We start from the raw sequence: 22733 nt of genomic DNA, 5'->3' as shown, positions 1-22733 counted from the left end.
CCTGTGAGGAATGCAAATCTGAAAACAAAACCCCACCGAAGTACTCCGCACTGATCAACCTAAATAATGTGTCCACGAGGCTTAAGAAAGATAAAAGGACTTGGGCAATGGCAACATGGCTTCTTACACAGTAGACAATCACTCTAATAGCTTTAAGATTTTGACTATTCAGGTAGATAGAGAACTGACATAATTGGCTTTCAGGTTTTTTTAATATAATTTATTGTCAAATTGGTTAACATACAGCGTGTACAGTACGCTCTTGATTTTGGGGGTAGATTCCCATGGTTCATCGTTTACATACAACACCCGGTGCTCATCCCAACAAGTGCCCTCCTCAATGTCCCTCACCCATTTGCCCCTCCCCCCGAATCAACCCTCACTTTGTTCTCTGTTATTTAAGTCTCTTATGGTTTGCTACCCTCCCTCCATTTGTAACTATTTTTCCCCCCTATCTTTCCCCCATGGTCTTCTGTTAAGTTTCTCAAGTTCCACATATGAGTGAAAGCATTTATCTGTCCTTCTCAATTGGCTTTCAGTTTTGAGGTTACACACTCAAGCCTGTCTCCTGAGTGGACACCTGCTCTTGAAGACAAGCTGTAACACACAAAGGCAAAAACAACTTCTCTAGATAGAAAAGACAGAGACAGAAAAGTTTAGACAGAGTGCTTCCCAGTGTTGGATATGATTTTATTCTCTCTCTTAAATGATCTAGAAGGGAAACTTTATAGGACTAAACTCACTGCCTGAATTGAAGAAGCAGTAAAACTCATCATTAAAATAACAGGAAGTTTCAACATAGGCAAGTAAACTTGGGCCAAGTCCAGGCATTAATAGGAACATGGATTCCATGCAGCAGCTGTGATTCCCATAAAGGGATTTATAGATTCGTTACATTTCTAAGGATTCCAGCATAACTATCAAAGATGGGGGGAGGAGAGACTGTTACTCTATATTTGTATAAGACAAAGTGTTTCTGGAGAGTAATGCAGTTCTAGTCCCAAAAATAACAAACAGAAAATGGTTCTAGATTATTAAAGATATACTGACCAAATCAATATGATAGATAACGTTCCTTCATTACTTTCAAGTCCTATACCTGAATGTTAGTAACAATCTCTACCAGCAACTTCAATGAGTAAGCCAGTGATACGATGTCCTCGGAAATCAGGCCAGAACTAAGTCCCTTCCAACAGTCAAACAGCCACTCTCTGTACCATCTTATTTTTGGTAGCCATACTTAGTCTCAGGAAGTTTTTCAGCCACAATCATAGGATCACTATATTACCACCACTATTACTAAATAATGCGGTGAGCATGAGCTTCTTCAAGCCCAGGGAAGCAGCTGTAAAGTGGTAGTAGAGTCTAGAGAACGTAACTGCAAAGTTATGGGAGAAAGGAGCTTTTTCTGTCAAGTTTGGGATACTGTCATGTAATGAGGATCTAGAATGAGTATTTAATATATTTTTTTTTACCGTTTATTTGAGAGAGAGAAGAAGAGAAACACAGAGCGTGCACACGAGTGGGGGAGGGGCAGAGAGAGAGGGAGACAGAATGTGAAGCAGAATGTGAATCTGTCAGCACAGAGCCCAGTGCGGGGTTCGATCTCATGAACAGTGAGTTCATGACCTGAGCCGAAGTCAGACACTTTAACCAAGTGAGCCACCCAGGCACCCCAATATTTAATATCTTTAATATATACCTATGTGATCGCTTCTCGGCCTTTTGGCTAAGATCAAGTGTAACATATACCCATCTGACCTTTAGTTTTTCCCTGATCATTTTAAACTACATCTAGAAACTTACAAGGGAAAATGCCTAAGTAAACTACCACAGCACATCACAACTCCTATACAATGAGCATACAACAATGAAACAAGAAGGGATACGGAGCATGGTCTTTCACAAAAAAATTAAAAATTGGCGTCTTCCTTAGGTAAGTTCCCTCAGCCTCTGGTTGATACAAGTTCTTGGCCTCTTTTCTAAGCTTTATAAAGAAATGCAAGTTTGGGGCGCCTGGGTAGCTTAGTCGGTTAAACATCCGACTCTTGATCTCAGCTCAGGATCGTGAGTTCAAGCCCCACTGTGGGCTCCACACTAGGCATGAGGCATATTTTTAAAAATAAGTGAATTTTTAAAAATTAAAAAAAAAATGCAAGCTTAGTAGTCAATGGCAGGATAAATATCGTTATAGAAATAAGAGGGGAAAAGAGCTTAACCCTCGGTTTATACAAAAGTACCTAGGCAGAGAAACATTCTAATGTTAGCATGAAAATCCTTCATTCAAAAGCATTTATTCTGGGGCACCTGGCTAGCTCAGTTGGTAGAGCGTGAGACTCTTGATCTCAGGACTGTGGGTTCAAGCCCTACATTGGGTGTAGAGATTAAAAATAAAATCTTAAAAGAAAAAAAGGGAAAAAAAAGCTTTTATTTTAATTCAGAAAAGAGTTTATTAGCTTCCCAGAGCAGACCATGTTTGCTTATCCAATAGCCACTACCTCCCCAACTTCAGCAGAGCCTCACTTTTCTAAACTCTTTCCTAACTAGGCAGCCATTGATCTAGTTCTGGCCAACGAAACAGAGAAGAAATCTTCTAGGGCAGGAGAATGTTCCTGAAAAATTCTGCTCCCTAATAAAAGAACCACAGCGGGGGGTAAAAAAAAAAAAAAAAAAAAAAAAACCTTCTTTCCCATTATTTCTAGGATATGATGGTAACAATAAAACGAGAAGTTTGAGAAGGAAAAAACCAAACGTCAATCTGCCCTATCCAAGAGACAGAGACTATCTTTAATGAAACCATTAAATGAAAGAAAGCATTATGTATCTTTATGATTTAGGCCACTGCTTTTAAGGAAATGAAGTATTTCATGAGGCTGTTATCACATGCAATGCAATCACACAAATCATAACAGCATTATCAACCAACCTGCAAATCTGAAGCAAAGTCACCTACCAGCCATCCCATAAAGTGAGGTTTGCCTGGAAAAGACTATTAATGCTTAAGCCAATACTAAACGAAGATGTATCCTTAGTTAGCATTTCTATGCAATCTATTCATTTCATTTTCCTCTTCCCTTAGCAAAACAATGACCCCTACTTCTAGACTATAAAAGCTTTTCCAAATTATAAATTATTCAGAAGAAATCTAAGATTTTTTATACTTTTTGATTTCTGATATCCTTAAATTTTTTTTTTAATGTTTTTTTAATTTATTTTTGAGACAGACAGAGACAGAGCATGAACGGGGGAGGGGCAGAGAGAGAGGGAGACACAGAATCGGAAGCAGGCTCCAGGCTCCAAGCCATCAGCCCAGAGCCTGACGCGGGGCTCGAACTCACGGACCGCGAGATCGTGACCTGAGCCGAAGTCGGACGTTTAACCGACTGAGCCACCCAGGCACCCCTGATACCCTTCTTAAATGTTTAGAGAGAGAAAGAGAAAATGACAGAGGAGGAACAGAGAGACAGAGGGGGAGAGAGAGAATCCCAGGCAGGCCCCGTGCTGTCAGTGAAGAGTCCAATGCCAGGGGCTTAATCTCACAACCCTGAGATCATGACCTGAATAAAAATCAAGAGTCGGACCCTTAAATGACTGAGCCAGCCAGGTGCACCCGACTTCTAATATTCCTTGACAGGGAGTTCAGACCATCAAATAGAGGAAGATCATCTGAAAAGAACAAAATTCAAAAAGCAAAATACTCAAGGCTTTATCCTTAAATCAACTGAGTTCTGAAAAGAAACCATTAAACTTGAGATTATTCTGTTGTACCATGTGAAAATAACTAAATTTTCTAAGCAGAACATAATTAAAATAAGCCTGTGTGAAGACTAATTAAAAGTATGCATCCTACATGGAACTTAATGAAGAGACAAATACTTCCCAAAAGCCAAACCTTTCTTTTTTTTTTTTTTAAATATTGCTTCACAAGATGTATTAAAACAAGAGGCACACTTCAAAATGTATGGATTTTAAACATGCAACAGCCTACAGAAGATATGAAATAGTAAAGTACTGATCAAGTAACAATTCCAGCCGCATGAACATAGTAAAGATCACAGATTTCAAGATTAATGCAAAACATCTTCTAGTCAGACTTAGTTCATCATTTCGTTGAGAAGTCTGTCATATTCCAAACGACCAACAGAAATAAAACCTAGTCAGGGGTGCCTGGGTGGCTCAGTTGGTTAAGCGTCCGACTTTGGCTCAGGTCATGTCTCCCTCAAATAAACATTTAAAGAATTTTAATATATATATATAAAATTTGACCACTAAAATAGAACTGGATATTATAGGAACAGAAAAGTCCAGATGCAAGTCAGCAAGAACGTAGTAAATGATGATGACAGCGCTCCCTGTAGAGAAAGGAGACAACACTCAAACAGTACTTGCAAACTGACAATTTGCAAAAGGCTAGATTCATACCTCACATCAACCACATGCTCAAATAAACTGAACATGGAGACATTACAGAGAAACTACAAACAGACTAGAAAAAGTATTGAGGAATAAATACATAACACTGCCTTTTAAAATATTAATCTTGGAGTACAGAAGGGCTTTAAGGACAACCCTAAAGACAAAATAAAGATTCACAGATATAACAAAAGTAAAAATCTTAAACCTCTGGAAAAACAAAACCTCCCAGCGAAACTAAAAAGCAGCCTGCAAACTGGGAAAGGAACCTAGAACTCAGCAGACTAAAGAATAACCTAGAGATGAAGAATTCTTACAAGATGGCTTAAGACAGCAGTGGAAAAGCAAGTAAAAGATATAAAAAGGTAATTCAGAAAAGATGAATTGTCAAGTCACAAAACAAACTTCCTTCAAAAACGCCTTAAGCCTGTAACTGGTGGGTCAGAGGTCACGCAGGTTTTTAAGACGGATTGCAACCACTCTTTCCACCGTCCTCTCTCAGGGCTCCACATTTCCTTTCCGCCCTCCAGGTCAAAGGTTACCCCATCAATAAGCGCTTTTCCTCCCCTCCCACCTAAAATATCCTGCCCCCACTTTCCCGATCCCTAACACCTCTGTGAATCTGTATTACAGTAGCTTGTCTGCTGCTTCAGGTCAGTTTTACCCCGAGGGTGTAAAGCCCCATGAGAACAGAAGCCTTGTCCATCTCATCCACACTGGTCTCCCCGGAACTCTGACTACAGCAGGCATTCATTTACTGAACAAATGCATCAGACGTTCATGAATAAGTATCACACAAAGCGGCCTTCGGCTGGACCTGCCCCTTAGGAATAGAACCTCACTGAAGTTACTTGTTCCTTCCCGACTCATCTCAAACTGGGAAATCACAATACATACAAGGTGATAGGATTGCTAAAAGGATACAAGATTACATAGGTTAAATCTCCTAACTTTTGTGCGGTACTTGGCAAAAAAATGACTCAAACATTAGCTACTGAGGGCCGCCTAACTGGTTCAGTCAGAAGACCATTAGACTTTTGATCCTGGGGTGGTGAGTTTGAGCCTCACTGTGGGTGTAGAGCTTACATAAATAAACTTAAAAAAAAAAAAAAGGTAAACCATTTTACTCAATGATTAAGTTTCTAGAAGTTTATGACAAGTAACAATTATGTATAAATGCAAAGACACATAGTTCTTACTTTGATATTCATGGAATCACTAATAGAAAAAAAACTAGAAACCAACCAAATGTACAACAGGCAAATAGTTAGATAAAATTTTCCAGAGAAATTGAAAGGAATTCACAAAATAGTATCTTTTTAAAGATCCTACTTTTGTTAGAGTCTAGCATGAAGAAAAATAAACACTTCTCACTTTCATGATTTTTTTCTCACTTTCGCATTTTCTAAATATTCTACAAAAAACATTAGAAATTTTTATTCATTTAATTTATTTTTTAACGTTTATTCATCTTGGCGAGACAGAGACAGAACACGAGGGGGAAAGGGGCAGAGAGAGGGAGACACAACACAGAATCCGAAGCAGGCCCCAGGCTCCAAGCTGTCAGCACAGAGCCGGATGTGGGGCTTGAACTCACGAACTACGAGATCATGACCTGAGCCAAAGTCGGATGCTCAACCAACTGAGCCACCCAGGCGCCCCAGAAATTTTTATTTAATATTAGGACAATTTTTGGTCAGATTACAGAGAAATGACTAATGAACTAATTACATCACTTTTTAGTTACACCCCTATAGAAAGACCACTATCAACATCTTCGAACATTTACATATAAATAGAAGCTAAATTTAATAGAGACAAAACTTAAGACTTTGAGGCTCTAACGATCTCTTTTGCACTGCTGGTAGGAATGCAAACTGGTGCAGCCACTCTGGAAAACAGTATGGAGATTCCCAAAAAAAATTAAAAATAGAACCACCCTACGACCCAGCAATTGCACTACTAGGCATTTATCCAAGGGATACAGGTGTGCTGTTTCAAAGGGACACATGCACCCCAATGTTAATAGCAGCACTATCGACAATAGCCAAAGCATGGAGAGAGCCCAAATGTCCATCGATGGATGAATGGATAAAGAAGATGTAGTACATATATAAAATGGAGTATTACTCGGCAATCAAAAAGAATGAAATCTTACCACTGGCGACTACGTGGATGGAACTGGAGGGTATTATACTAAGTGAAATTAGTCAGAGAAAGACAAATATCACATGACTTCACTCATATGAGGAATTTAAGACACAAAACAGATGAACACAAGGGAAGGGGAGCAAAAATAATATAAAAACAAGGAAGGGGGACAAAACATAAGAGACTCTTAAAAACAGAACAAACAGGGTTGCTGGAGGGGTTGTAGGTGAGGGGATGGGCTAAATGGGTAAGGGGCATTAAGGAAGACACTTGTTGGGATGAGCAACTCGTATGGGTGTTACACATAGGGGGTGAATCACTGGAATCTACTCCTGAAATTATAGCACTATATATGCTAACTTGGGTGTAAATTAAAAAATAAACATTAAAAATATTAATAGAAAACAAACTGAGGCTCTACCACAAAGTCTTTCTCAAGCAAAAGTCTCTCAATGTGGAATCCAGCCTCAAACATACCAATGGGAGTTTAACAAATACTGAAATAAGAAGGGTGCTAGACTCTTCTGACCCTGAGGAAATGTGGCTAACAGCCCTACCTAACTAGTTATGGGACCTGGGACAAGGTACTTTCTAAGCAAAAACAATAGGTAATACTACACACTTGCAACGTACAAGGTACACTTCTAAGTATTTTAAGGTTTTGACTCATTCAGTTCTTCGTTACTGACAATAGTTAACACTTACACGGTGATTACTACCTGATGCTGTTCTAAGAACTTTATATACGCTCACTTACTATACCTCCAAACTATTCACCTTCATTTTACAGGTGAGAAAACACAAGCACAGACACCAAAGAACCTGCCCAGAACCAAAGAGCTGATAAACGGCAAAGCTAAAAGTAAGAACCCAGGCTGTCTAGGGTCACAACTCCCCGCATCACTGCATCACTGCAATCGGCTATCCTGCATCCTAAGAAAAATGCCAAGTAACAAGATAATTGAGGAGCATCACAGGTCTTAGAGCCGAAGTGGCCTCTGGAAGTTTTTAAAGCCAAATATATGCAAACCGATTAAAATCAACATAGAGAGAGGTGCCCAGGTGGCTCAGTCGGTTAAGTATCCAACTTCAGGTCACGATCTTGTGGTTCAGCGAGTTCGAGCCCACATCAGGCTGTCTGCTTTCAGCACAGAGCCCGCTTCGGATCCTTCTGTCTCCCTCCCTCTCCCCTTCCACCACATGCGCGTGCAATCTCGCTCTCAAAAATAAAACAAAATCAACACAGAGAATTTTTTCTAAGTAGCTAGAGTCTAACATCCAAATGTCATTCACCCACCCCATTACCAATAACAAGCAAAGTCAAAGCCTCCGCCAAATTCTGAATACCCCACGCATAATTCATCCTATGCTGCTATGGTTATTACATAACATTAACACAAAAGTTTTGTGCTCAACATGCCACTTTCCCACTTCTACGTAATAAAGGAAAGATAGTAAATAATCACTGAATGATTCTATTTTGTACGCTCCTAATGAAATGGTTTAAAGAGCTTTAAAAAAAAAAAAAAAGACGTATAACTTCCATGTTTCACAGCCATTCTGGTGCCGTAAGTTGCTCTGACCTACAAATGAAGCGCAGACCTCCTGAGAGATTTTAAGAAATAAAAGATCGTACCAAAAAAAATCATTTAATAACCAAATTAGTGATGATTGCTTCTTAGAAAGAAAACACACCTTAAGCATTAAGCCACCTTAACTCCTTCAATAAACACTGAGAACCCACTACTGCCAGGAAGGACAGGTGCACCCGCAGAAGACTGCAGTTACAGGCCCCGCATGTAGACACATATTCCAACCATTAAAAAGAGAGAATGTCTGAAGCTACTGCCCTCACTTGAACAATGAGAACAGGTTGGTTTAGCTTAAAAATAATGTTTTAACCCATCACTGAGCTGAGAAAACACGTCTGCATCAACTCCACCCCAGAAACTGGTGAGCCCGTCTGTGACCAGAAAAAGATTCACAGCTGCTTTGATCTGTAGCAGACAGACAGGAAAAAGTGAATAAGGAAAAACCTGCCAACCTTTTAAACTTCACGGCCACCTGCCGGCTATCATGCCTGATGCCTGAGGAGGAGAATGCTTGGGGCCTCGGGACAGAGTCACCAACTGCACGGGGCGAAAGAAGGGATGCGGAACAGCTGGGGGAGCCCCCTGTCCACTGCAAGTGCACTCCAGAGACCCTCTGAACGCTAGGGATGCGACAGCAGAGTAGAAAGCCGAGGGCAGAACTGGAAAGCAAAGAGATCTCAGCAACTCAAAAAAGTCGGCAACTGGGCTATAAAACAGAGCAAGATCTTACAAAGTTTGGGAAGCTGGCAACTTGGCTATGAAACAGACATCCCAGGAATCTCACCCGTGCCCAAAACCCAAACTCTGCTGGAGAGGCAAGTCCTGGTCCCATCCTTAAACCGTGGGATGCCAATGAACTGACTGCAACTACAGCTGCCACAAAGCCCAGAGACCACCAAACACGACACAACGTAGATAACTCAGCCCCCAGCACTAAGAACTTGAGAGAAAAGGGGGCATCCTTTACCGAGACCGATTACATTACCTAAACCTCTACTCTTTTCACACAAAACAGCCCAGCATACTTCAAAAGAGGAGGAGATACAGATGAGATACACAACAAAGCAAAATGTGATCCGTAACCAAGAGAGGAAGTAGTCAACAGTGGTCCCAGAGAAGGCCCCAGATGTTAAAAATGCTCAACCATTATCTCTTCAAAATACTTCTTCTGCCTCATTCTTCCATTCTTTTCATTTGGGACTTTTTTTTTTTTTTTAGGTTTATTTATTTTTGAGAGAGAGAAAGAGCACAAGCAGGCAAGGGACAGAGTAGAAGGGGACAAAGGATCCGAAGCAGGCTCTGTGCTGACAGCAGCGAGCCTGATACAAGGCTTGAACCACGAACGGTGAGATCACAACCTGAGTTGAAGCCAAACACTCAATCAACTGAGCCACCCAGGTGCCCCCCCCCCCCCGCCCATTTTGAACTTTACACACGAGACTATTTGATATCCTATAGGTTCAAGAAGTTCGGACAACCTCAAGCAGAGTAAATCCAAAGAAAACCACCTACGTGCCTGGAGGAGGCAACTTCTGACGTGGCCTCCAATGACCCCCACTTCCTGGTACTGCCAACCTTATGAAATCCCCTCCCCTTGAGTAGGTTACTTACAACTGACAGAATACAGCTAACGTGGAGGGTATCGACACCACTTCCCCTGTAAGGTTACAGAAGACTATGACTGCTGTCTTAACTAGCAGACTATTATTGCCTATTCCGTTTTCATCTTTTGATGAATCAAGCTGCCATTTTGGACAAGTGGCAAGAAGCTGAGAGTGGCCAACAGACAAGGAGGAACTGAGACTTCTCAGTCCAACCCCCTCCAAGAACTGAATCCAGCCAAAAACTATGTGAGCTTGGAAACAGACCCTTCCAGTCAGGTCTTCAATTGAAACCCCAGATCTGGCCAACACCTGGATTACAGCCTTGAGAGGGATTGAGAGGACTCAGTTCAGCTGAGCCTGCAAGTCTGATTTACAGAAACCGTGGGATAAAGACAATCTGCGTTGTTTTAAGCCACTATATTTTGGGGTAGCCAGTTATGCAGCAATAGGTAACAACTACAGTATATCACAGTAAAACTGCTGAAAACCAAAGGCAAAATGAAAATCTTAAAAAGCAACCAGGAAAAAAAGCATTATCTTGAAAGGGGAAATAGTAAGAATGCCAGTTTTTTAATATGGAGTGCTACAAGGAAAAAAAAAAACACACCAATCAGAATTTCACCTTTAAACAAGCTTTAAGGGGCACCATAGGTGGCTCTGTTAAGCACTGGGACTCCTGATTTCAGCTCAGGTCTTGAACTCACGGTTCATGAATTCAAGCCCTGCATCTGGCTCCACACTGCAGAGCCTGCTCAGGATTCTTCCTCTCCATCTCTCTCTCTCTCTTTCCCCTGCTTGCGTGCTGTACTCTCTCTCAAAATAAATAAATAAATCTTAAAAAATAAATAAAACAATCTTTAAAAATAAACACATAACAGAGCACCTGGGTTCAGTTGCTTGAGCGTCCCAACTTCAGCTCAGGTCACGATCTCACAGTCTGTGAGTTCGAGCCCCGCGTCAGGCTCTGTGCTGACAGCTCAGAGCCTGGAGCCTGCTTCAGATCCTGTGTCTCCCTTTCTCTCTGCCCCTCCCCCACTCACACTCTGTCTCTCTCTGTCTCTCAAAAATGAATAAATGTTAAAAAAAAATTTTTAAATAAAAACAAAAATGTTTTCAGACCAAAAAAATTAAAAGGAAAAATTAAAGGAAAACCAAAGTCATTGCCAACAAAACTTCATTAAAAAAAATAACAGAATAAGTTGTGCAGACTGAAGAAAAATAATCACAGATAAGACAAATGGGAAGACAAGAACGAACTAAAAATACCAGGAAAGGTATACAGGGAGGTAAGCAAATGAATATCAACTTTAAAACTACAGCAATAATATCTGGAAAATTCATAACATACATAAAATACCATAATAGTCCAAAGGACAAAAGGGTATCAACTAACAGTTTTAACTTTATTGATTTGGGAAGTGGTGAAGTAACTTGTAACCTCTAGAGTAACCACTAAAATAATAATAAAAGGGTATATAGCCAGAAAGCAATAAAGAACAGTGTAATAATCCAAAAGAGAGCAGTACTAAAGAGATGGAACACATATAAAAACAGGTACCTGGTAGACTTCACACAATCTTAAGTAATTATATAAGTTAATTAAATTGCAAATAGTTTGAAGACTCTAACTAAAAGACTGAATAATAAAACCATATGTTGTTTACAGGAACCATACTTAGAAATGAGCACATGGGGAAACGGCTTTACTAAAAGGAGAGAAAACAAAAAATGATGTGCTACACCATCACTAATGGAAAGAAAGCTGGGCAGGCTGTAGTAAAGTGAGGCCAAGTCAGACTTGGGGGTGAGAAGCTTTTATGAGATAAAGAACATTTCCCAATTAAAAAAAAAAAAAAAGTCAAATTCTGGAAAACACAAAACTATGGAAACAGGGACAAGATCAGTGGTTGAGAGGGCGGGAGGGATAATCAGGCAGAGCACAGAGGATTTTTAGGGCAGAATTACTCTGTATGATACTCTATTAGTGGGTACGTGTCTTTTGTCTAAACCTACAAAAGGTACAACACTAAGAGTACCTAATGTAAACACAGGAGAGTCATGATGGAAACTAAGGACTTGGGGGATTATGATGGGTCAATATAGCTCCATCGACTGCAACAAACATACCATTCTGAGGGATGCGGATAATGAGGGAGACTGTGCGCTTACAGGGGGAAATCTCTACCTTCTGCTCAATTTTGCTGTGAACCTGAAACTGCTCTAAAAAATGAAGTCTACTTTAAAAAAAAAAAAGAGGGGAAGTCAATTCAAGAGAAAGATAACAATTATATATTTGTATATACCTAATAACATACGTAAATAAAAAACTGGAAAAAGAAAAAAGACAACTCTACAGTCACACTTGGAGATTATCCACAATCCTTCTCAGAAACCAACAGAGCTGGCAACAATCTGTAGAATTTAGAAGAACTGAAACGAAAAAAGTCATGTGACTTGTCCCTTAGATGCAAATAAATGTTATGATTAGGTGAGCCTCTGAAAACAAAGTAATAACTATTCTTTCAAAGTAGCACAGTTGGGAGTGCTTGGCTGGGTCAGTCAGTAGAGCATGCTCTTGATCTCGGGATACTGAGTACAAGCCCCATGTTGGGAGTAGGGCTTAAAATAAAGGAGCACAGTCAAGGCTGGGTGACTCACATGTAGCAACAGCACTACCATTATTCAGCACTGAGCTACAAAGTACCATCAGTGCCCCATCCCACATTGTGTTCATCCATAAAGGGGTAAGTGGCAGGTATCATTCATTTAGACATAAGAGTTCACAGAGACTGTATTTTATTATCTCATTAAGACCCTACCAATATAAATTAAGGGAAGGGGCAGGCTACACAATCATGACTTTTGTTCTACCAGCATTACTTGTAAATGCTGATTATCACTGTGTGCCGGGCACTGAAGGCCATTTTTTTCCCATGTTTACCAATGCTTTGATACAATTATTATCATCTTTGTTGCACAGCTCAAGAAACTGAGGTAGAGATTAAATAAACTGCCTAATGGTGCAGCCACACTGGAAAACAGTGTGGAGGTTCCTCAAAAAATTAAAAATAGATCTACCCTATGACCCAGCAATAGCACTGCTAGGAATTTACCCAAGGGATACAGGAATGCTGATGCATAGGGGCACTTGTACCCCAATGTTTACAGCAGCACTTTCAACAATAGCCAAATTATGGAAGAGCCTAAGTGTCCATCAACTGATGAATGGATAAAGAAATTGTGGTTTATATACACAATGGAATACTACTTGGCAATGATAAAGAATGAAATCTGGCCTTTTGTAGCAACATGGATGGAACTGGAGAGTGTTATGCTAAGTGAAATAAGTCATACAGAGAAAGACAGATACCATATGTTTTCACTCTTAGGTGGATCCTGAGAAACTTAACAGAAGACCATGGGGGCGGGGAAGGGAAAAAACAAAAAAGGTTAGAGAGGGAGGGAGCCAAAACATAAGAGACTCTTAAAACCTGAGAACAAACTGAGGGTTGATGGAGGGTGGGTGATGGGTATTGAGGAGGGCACCTGTTGGGATGAGCACTGGGTGTTGTATGGAAACCAATTTGACAATAAATTTCACATTAAAAACTAAAAAATAAGTAAATAATAAACAAACTGCGTAAGATTAAACACCTGCTAGGCAGCACAAATCAGGACTACAGCCCATATACCCGGCACAAAAACCCAAGTTTCTAATGTCTATAATGTTACATTGCTAGGCAGTAACTTGTCATCATATTGCCATGATCATCAAGCGTTCCCAAATTATCAATGAAATGCCTATAGAATAAATCGCTATAGTCAACTACAAAGGAAATGCAGAATCCCCAGAGGAAAGAGGTTAGTGCTAGAATCCCACAATGAAAACAAAATAGTGGAGTCAGTTACAATACAGTTATCCAATAAAGTTGTTTTTGTTTTAAATAGGTAAATAAGGAAGTTTGCCATTAAAAAGGATCAACCTGACACACGAGTAGAGTCTATCTAACTAGGCACCCAAATTCCAAGTCTAGCCTTATGATCTACCTTAAGCCTGATTCCCTAATCAGGGCATGGACATGAAATCCGGAGTTGTATGCTTAGCTGACTGAGCCATCCACGTACCCCTTAAGCCTGATTCCCTAATCCAGTAGGGAGTTCACGATGGTAATACTGCTTCCCCACCCCCGCCCTGATTTGGGGAGTTAATTCATAACCCAAGAAGATCGCCAACTAAGAAACGAAAAAAAGAAGAAAGTATTGATATGTTGGTGCCAATTAGTTATTCTGATATAGTAACAAGTTTTGTAATGACTGAACTATTTTTAATGTTTGGCAGAGCAAAAAAAAATAATTTACTACAGTAAATTTAAAATATATTTACAAAAGTTAAATTTTAGAAAGATTACACTTAGGGGTACCTGGATGGCTCAGTCAGCTAAGCATACAACTCTGGATTTCATGCCCAGTCAGGGCATGATCTCACAGTTCGGGAGTTCAAGCCCCACACTGCATTCTGCACGGACAATGCAGAGAGCCTGCTTGGGAATCTCTCTCTTAAAATAAATAAATAAACTTAAAAAAAAAAAAAAAAAGGTAACACATTTGACAAAGTTAGCCATCTTGAGGGGACTGAAATAATCATAGATTTGTAACATAGTGTGAAATGCCCAAGGAAATTTAAGACAATTAAGTGGTGTTAAATATCTTAAGATTAAATTCTCATTACAAATTAAACAGTAAAAAATAAAATAAACTTGTTTCTAGAAATATCACTAAATTTATAAGATTTGTAACTTAAAGACTTAAGAAAAATTACTACTTATAACTCTAATAAACTGCATATTTAAATAAAAATAACTTTTAAGTCTTCATTGTGCTATAGGGCTACTCAAACATTATTTTTTTTTTTTAAAAAAGCATGACAATAAATCCCCTAATGATAAACTCCAATAGAAGGACTTTCAGATTTTATTTACTGGTTAAGGAAGACAGTGGCCTATAAAACTGCACACTACTAAATTACAAAGTCTATGGAATCACATTCGCCTCATTTAAACATGCTCCTCTACAAATCGAGTTCTTCCTCACTCCCGGGCCCCACTCTACAGCTCCATTTCCTTCTTCCTCTCTTGTGTTCACCACCTATAAATCATAAAAATCTGAACTACATTTTATGAATTCACAGGCCCAACTGCTAACGCAGGGCTAGGTACTGAGAGATAAAGAATGTCAATTGTCTTAAGTATCAAAAATACTCTTGCTTCCAAAGTACAGGCTGGAATGATAACATAGTCCCAAGCCTAAGATAAACTATAACTCTGTCAACAGTGACACTGGAATCACCTGAAAGGTTTCAAACTATAGTGATACCCAGTCTCACCACAAAAATTCTGATTTAACTGGTGTGGAACGTGGCCCGGGCATCCAGATTTTGTAAAGCTCCCCAGATGACTCTGATCCAAGAATGAGGACTATTATTGAGAAAAAGGAGTAAATTAAACAACACAAAGAAACAAATAGCATAAGGAAACTATCAGACAAAACCCGAATGTGAAACATTCTACAGGCTATCTCAAATGTCTTCAGAATACCAATGGCACAGGAACAAAAACTATGGAAGATAAAAAAGAGATGGAAAGTAACTTCAGTACAACACGTGGACCTTGCCTGAAACCAATTTGAACTAAATATAAAAAGAAATGCGAGGAGGGCCGCCTGGATGGCTCAGTTGGTTAAGCGACCAATTGTTTCAGCTCAGGTCACGATCTCATAGTTCATGGATTTGAGCCTTGAGTTGGGTTCTGCACGGAGAGATTCTCTCTCTCAAAATAAATAAATAAACTTTAAAAAAAAACAAAAGAAAAGAAATCCAAGGAACAAAAGGAAAATCTGAGTAGGGACTAGATATATAAATGTAATGTCCAGATATATAGATCTAGACACATATAGACATATATATAGATCTACACTTATAGATATATAAGCGTAATGTCTACACGTACACGTTATCAAAGAACATTATTCTTTGGATTGTGTGTGATGCTGGCACTGCGGTGGTCTAAGAAATAGCCCTTCGATTTTTTCAAGACACGCTATGCAGAATTTAGAGAAGACATGTAAGATCTGGGATTTACTTTAAAATACTTCAGCATATTAACTAATAAAATAAAGGAATGTCTGGTATTGGTTTAAAACAATACAGCCCAGGGGAGTGAGGTAACAGATGCAACATTCTTTGCTAATCACAAGGTTGATAAGTAGTATGGTTCATTTCACTATTTTTCTATGTTTGAAGATTTGCACTGGTAATTTATAAAAAAATACTTCAAATAGAAGCCAAAGTAAAGATAGCAAAAATGGTTCATGACATTATTATTTGTGTATATCTGAAATACTTCTTAATTAAATGAAAAGCAGGGGCGCCTGGGTGGTTCCACTCAGATCACGATCTCAGAGTTCATGGGGTTCAAGCCCCATACCGGACTCTGCACTGAATGTGTGGAGCCTGCTTGGGATTCTCTCTCTCCCCCTCCCCTGCTCATGCTTTCTCTCTCAAATAAATAAACTTTAAAAAAAAAAAAAAAAAGCAGACTCTGGAGAACTAGCAGCTACTCACGTACTCTGACAAAATAACTCTCCTATACACAAGAAGTTCATCCTTCGTACTTAATGCTAGGAATGGGTGGAGGCGGGAGAAGGTAAAGGACAAAAAGGACATTATCCACCAGACCCTATGAGCCAGGTGATGAGACATGACCCAGGGCATTGCACATCACAGGGCGATACCACAGAGAACTAGGATAATTTTAAACAGAATTTTAAAAGTGGGGTTTTAAGCACCTCTAACAAAGAAGCCAAAAAGATACACAAATTTTAAAAGTGCATTTTCCAGTAGTTACAGCATCTCAAGATTTAAGCAATTTTCTCTTTTCGATAGAAGTAAAACAATGAATAGTCCTTTAAACGTTTCCTAGACTTAAATATCAAAATAAGAAATTCAAGAAAACAAAACCTCTGCCATGATGCTGAATTTTTTAAATCTTCCTTGGAAATATTCAATTTTAAGTGCTTGCTTTTAAAAAAATCTAAACCAGGGGCGCCTAAGTGGCTCAGTCAGTCAAACATCCAACTTCGGCTGAGGTCATGATCTCGCAGTTGTTGAGTTGGAGACCTGCATCCCGCTCTGTGCTGACAGCTCAGAACCTGGAGCCTGCTTCGGATTCTGTGTCTCCCTCTCTCTCTGCCTGTCCCCTGCTCACACACTCTCGCTCTCAAAAAACACGAACATTAAAAAAAAAAATTATAAAAAGTCCACACCAGTAAACATTAAAATTGACAACTGAAACAGAATCCTTTGTTACTCCAGACTTTAAGTGTCAATAATACTTAACTGTTCATATGCAGATGATAAATCCCCTTGTTTACTTTTTGTCCTTTTGTTTAATCCAAGAATGGTGACCATATCCTACCAAATTCCGTTACAGATAATATGACTGTCATAAGTAAAAGATCTTTCAAGAGTTTTTGTTTGGTCATCAGTTATATGGCTCATACAAGATGCCGATATTGCTTGGCAACTAAGAAACCCTTTTTCCTAATACACCAATTGGCAAAAATATTTTTCTGAAAAATGTTTTATTTCACTAAGGGCAAATGAGTGGATAAAACCGAAGCTAGGGGCGCCTCAATGGTTCAGTCTGTTAAGCGTCCAACTCTTGATTTCGGCTCAGGTCATGATCTCACAGTTCCTGGGATGGAGCCCAAACTGGGCTCTGCGCTGACAGCACAAGAGCCTGTTTGGGATTCTCTCTCCTTCTGTCTCTCTGCCCCTCCCCACCAACCCCACTCGCAAGCACGCGAGTTCTCTCTCTCTCAACTAAATAACATTTTTAAAAAAGGACTCTATATTGTGAGCGCAACTAAAAAAGTTGACAAAGTACAATAAAAAAAAAAAAAACTGAAATCTATGCCAATGCTGCTCTAAAACGAGAAACTGCATAGAGCCTACATTAAGTACAGCAAGGTCAATATAAAAACTCAAAAGTTTTCTAGGGCATTCAACAAGTGTACAGTTCAGAGAGGCAAAAGTACTGGAGGAGTTGCATACTGTCACAGCAGCAAGATTTTTATTACGCTGCTTGAGGGAAAAGAAAAACACGCTAAACAGAAGAACACTTCACCTTTCAGACACCAATGATTCTATTCCTAGGGAACAAGTGGTTAGAGGAGCTGGGCGGGGCAAAGGAGGGAAGACCAATCAGAGGTCGAGTTATAAGTCGGGTACGAAAACAGAAGGATGAGAGCAGCTCACTGAATGGCTGGCGCACCGCCCCCCCCACCCCAGCACGCGCGCACGCGCGCCCCCGGCTCTCACCATAGGCAGCCGCACCTGGGGACCCACCCCACCGCAAACCGCGGTGCGGGGTCGCCCCCACCTTCCACCCGCCCCCCCCCCCGGGGCCGTTTCCTACCAAAACAAACCCACCACCCCAAAACAAAACCTCCCGAGGGAGTCCTGCTATCCCGGGACGCCCCCCGAGCACGGCTCGATCGCTTCACCCCAAGAGCCAGAGCCCCAAGGGGGCGGGGAGCAGATGTTCGGAAACACGGGGATAGAAATGTCAAAAATCTCACCAATTCCTCGTAGCTCCTGTTGTGCTCGTTGCCCTCCCAGTCCAACCTCTTCGGCAGCAACTGCAAAGACACCAGACGCACACGAGTGACCACCGCGCGGGGCCGGGCTGGGGGCCGCGGGGCCGGGCGGGGGGCCGCGGGGTGGGCTGGGGTGGGGAGTTGGGCGAGTGGCCCCGGCAGGGTAGGGAGGGAGCACGGAGGGGACGCGGCGGGGCGGGCGCGGCGGGCGCCACGAAGCACAGACCTGGTACTGCTCCAGCTCCTGCACCAGCACCTGCAGCCGACGAGACGCGCAGTTAGGGAGGCGGGGGGCACCCGGCTCCACCCGACGCCCTCCACCCGCGACCCCAGGCGGCGGCAGCGGGGCCGGGGCTGGGACGCGGCCGCCGCCGCCGCCCGCGGGGCCCGCACTCACCTGGGCGGCTCTCCGACACGGGCCGGCCGATAGGTACCGGGCGATGAGGAAGTACAGCTCTGCGGGAAGACGGAGAGTCGGGTCAAGAGCGGGCAGGGCGGCGGGGAGGGGGCCGCGGCCGGGGCCGGGCCGGGGGCGCCGCGGGGAGGGCGCAGGCGGCGCGTCTTACCCGACTCGATGAGGGGCACCGGGCGTCGGGCGGGCGAGGGCTCCGCCATGGCCGGGCGCGGGGCGCGGGGCGGGAGCGAGCGAGCGAAGCGTGTAGGCCGCGCCGAGGCCTGAGCGGGCCGGCGTCCCTCTACCTCTGGCGCGCCGCCGCCGCCGCCATGCCGTGCGCGCCGCCACGCCGATGCCTCCGCGAAGTAGTCCCTCCGCGAGAGGGAAAGTAGTCCCCGCGCGGCGACCGCCCTGCGCCCCCGTCCGACCGACTCTGGGGCCGTGACTAGAGCGGCGAGCCGTGCCTCTTTCTCCTTCGTCTCAGGGGCGCTGCGAAGGGAACGTGGAGGGTGGGCGAAGGCCGGGGCCCGGGCAGGCAGCCGGTGGGGGGCGGGGAGCGCGCGTGGCTGGGATCCTTGCGCGCGGTGAGGCGGTCCCCGGCCATTGTGAGGCGGCGGCGCGGCGGCCGGGCTCGCGGCGGGGCGGGCGCCGGGGCGGAGGTCGGGCGGCGCGCCGGGGCGGGGGCCGGCCGGGGGCGCGGTGGGGGGTGGGGACAGGTTCCCGCGCCCCCGGGCGGAACGAAGCCTCTCCACGCGGATGCCCAGAAGCCCGGGACGCGCAGCGGGGTCCGGCGGGGTCGCCCTCTTCGGGCTCACGGAAGGGACGTTTCTCGAACGGTCCTGTGGGGCCGGTGTGCCGGCCCCCCACGAAAGATCGCTCTCTTCGAGGACGCGAAACCCTTAAAACTGAGAGTCGCGCCATCCGCAGAGAGGAGAACGTCGGCCAGCCGAAGCTTTCCCAGGGGGGTCGGGGGGCGGGGGAGGACGAATGCAGGGAAGCCACAGGTTGGGGGGGGGGGGGGCGCGAGGCCGAGGGTCCTCGGACACGGACACTCTCCGGCTTGGAGGGCACAGCAAACGTCCACCGAGACGGCAGGTTGGATACATAAGACCGAGCCGCAGCCCTGGGAGAACCCAGCAGACAGAAATGGTTAAGGAAAATGCAGAACATCGCAGAAGATGTAAACCTCGCTAGTCCGGGAAAGCGGCCCGGAGCCGGCGATGACTTAGCCGGATAGGAAAAGGGGTGGGAGGAAGCGGGCGGTACCGACAGGCAGCAGCCCATTCCGAGGAAGAGAAGCAAGAAACTTGGGGCGACACAAAAGGGGAACCTCGTGTAATTAGGATTCGAGGTTAAAGCGGTGGACTAGGGCTTTCGCCTCTTAATTGCCGTGCTTGGCTTCTGGCCTAACTGGATTCATCAGCATATCCAGGGCATCCTATTCTAAGCCCGAAAGAAACAGCAACGAGCAAAACCAATATCCCTACCCTCAGTGGGGTGTACATTGTCATTCTAATGTCCACTCAGCGTCACACCTGCCCCCTGCGTGTGGAGGTTTTAAATGTAGTGGTTCAGATAAGGTTCAGGTGGTGGGGCTGACCCTGGGTCTTGTGCAGCTGTTAGATGTGTGAGTAAATCACTTAACCTCCGAGCCTGTTTCACACATAAACTGTAAATAATATTTGTGCCTTCTTTGTAGGGTGGTGAGCATTTACGACCCTATGGGTTAGTGTGTGTTCCTAGCGTGTAGTCAGCACTGTGTCCTGCTGGTTTTCGTAATTATTTACACCAAATAGCAAAAGTTTTACATATGTTTGTAGACGAACAACCCAAACATGTTTAGACAAGTGCATCGGTAGTGTGCTCCGTTAATTCAGCAAACACTATCGAGTGATGGAGACAAACATGATAGAATAAGCCATATCTTTGCCATCAAAGATTTCAGTGTCTTTTAGGAGAAACAGATGTAAGCAAATCATGACAAAATTTAGGGCAGAGATAGGAAACCAACCTGCCTATGGGGGGGGGGGGGAGGGTGTTAGAGAGGTTTGAGTCTTCCCAGCCTCTGTGTGGGAAGGGATTCCAGGCATCTGAACAACAAAAGCCCAAGACATAAGAAACATTTCAAGTTTAAGGAACTCAAGTTTAGTAGGACTACTTGGGTTGAATTTGGAGGTGTGGATGGGACCCATGATGTCAGAAGTTAACATGGCGAAGGATGTTCACACACACACAAAAAAAAGTTAAAATTGGGAGCAATTGAAAGGTTCTAAGCCAGGAAGGGTGCTTTTTAATTTTAGGATAGATTTGAGACTAAAGACCAAGAGGCAGGAAAACCACTTAGATAACCCTTTAAATAGGAAAGAAATGAAGATGCATCCGGGCAATGATTATAAGGACCTAGAGGCAAAGACAGGATGAGGAATATGTTGGAGATTAAGTCAGCAAGATGAGGAATCAGAAGTCAGAAGTCTCAAGTTTGGGGCTGAGTAGATCAAGGTTGTGCCACAAAGATAGGGCATACAGGCTGTAGCTCGATTGTTAAGGTAAATAATTGCTTTGCACAACTTGATGATTTGAAGTTACAGCACATACATTCCTGTAGGACAGAATGACCAAGACTACCAGTTAGCAAGTGACAAAGACATAAAGAACATTAAGCTTTCAAAGAGTGCCCAAGGAGTTGCATATTTCACTTTGGGGGGGGGGTGTGTGTTTTTGTTTTTGTTTCAAGGATTTTCTTTTTAAGCAATCTCTACACCCAACGTGGGGCTCAAAGAGATCAAGAGTCCCCCACTCACTCCACCATCTGAGCCCCAATATATTTCCCTTTGTAACAATGTCATAAAAGTAAAAGTTATAAAAAAAGGAAAAGATAGCCCCCAAAACGTATAATAAGAATGTATATCCCAAGTACTGGTTATCGTCCAAAACTACAATCCTGGTGTGGGCAGCCTGGTAAACCATTACAAGACATCAGAGCAAGGACAGTTTTCCTTTGCAAAGGCCCTGCTAGTCCTTTTACAACCTACTCGGATGTCCATGACAAATACTGTTGGTATATTTGAAAGGGAGACACAAAGATTCTGACAAGAGGCAGAATATCTCCCCTGTTTAACTCTCAAGTGATAGAGACCCAGATTTGACTCCCACTTCAGCCAGTGACGAGGAGGAAAAGGGGATATATTCTCCATCGTCAGCTCTGCAGTGGGGACCTGCCAGGAGTCTCCAAACAAGGCATGTATGCATCCCTCACCCCCCCCCCCCCCACACACACAACTAAACCCAAGCCACTCCCAATGCAAACGCTAAGATTTGCTTTTGGGCAAATGGAAATAGCTTGAGTTTCAGCACAGGAAAGCTATATGGAGGGCTAAATTCTAGAAAAGTTGCTAGATAAGCATGGGCTGGAAGATCTGAACAGCTAGTGACATCAGCTATAATGCTGTCACCCATCTCTGCTCTAGGAAAACTGCAACGTTTTAGTCACTGGCAAGCAACCCCTCTCCTGGATGAACATCACTGATCCTTAGGTACCATTAGTACTCACTTCCCAGCTGAGAAAGCGGAGGCCTAGAGAGACTGAGAAGGTCCCCAGGGCACATAGCCAGGCTGCAATCCCAGCTGGGACAGAACTACCTTAGACCGAAGCCAAGCTCTGCAGAATTCTCTCTCCCCTCGCCACATTTCACCAGGGAGGAATCAGAGCCTGAATAAGAGGGGACTCGCGCAAGATCACACAGGTTATGCACGAGAGAGCTGAGCTTGGAAATCCGCAAGTACACGCACGATCTCATTTATCACAGGCAGCTCTGAGGTGGATTCTGATCTCATTTTAAGCATGAGGAAACTGAGGCTTAGAAAATTCAACTCTTTGCCTAAGGATGTAGAATCTTACAAAAGAAAAAAAAAAAAAAGAATCCA

At 43.1% G+C, this 22733-nt stretch overlaps 1 protein-coding gene and 1 non-coding gene across 2 annotated transcripts in view; one reads left to right on the top strand and one right to left on the bottom strand.

Moving 5' to 3' along the window:
• Positions 1 to 19274, bottom strand: part of BRWD1 (bromodomain and WD repeat domain containing 1) — a 130192-nt gene extending 110918 nt beyond the window's left edge. The window contains exons 1-4 of the mRNA XM_027041600.2: positions 18982 to 19274; positions 18813 to 18871; positions 18642 to 18671; positions 18398 to 18457 (exon numbers count right to left, since the gene is read on the bottom strand). Coding sequence (XP_026897401.1) covers positions 18398 to 18457; positions 18642 to 18671; positions 18813 to 18871; positions 18982 to 19030 — 198 coding nt within the window. The 5' untranslated portion in view covers positions 19031 to 19274. The remainder of the gene's footprint in view (positions 1 to 18397; positions 18458 to 18641; positions 18672 to 18812; positions 18872 to 18981) is intronic.
• TRNAK-CUU (transfer RNA lysine (anticodon CUU)) lies at positions 2306 to 2378 on the top strand. Its single transcript has one exon. It is a non-coding gene; the product is annotated as a tRNA-Lys (tRNA).
• Positions 19275 to 22733: the final 3459 nt, after the last annotated feature.

The sequence above is a fragment of the Acinonyx jubatus genome, chromosome C2, assembly GCF_027475565.1.
Source record: "Acinonyx jubatus isolate Ajub_Pintada_27869175 chromosome C2, VMU_Ajub_asm_v1.0, whole genome shotgun sequence".
Lineage (NCBI taxonomy): Eukaryota > Metazoa > Chordata > Mammalia > Carnivora > Felidae > Acinonyx > Acinonyx jubatus.
Note: the sequence above shows the minus strand (reverse complement) of the source record. Positions and strands in the feature narration are given on the sequence as shown.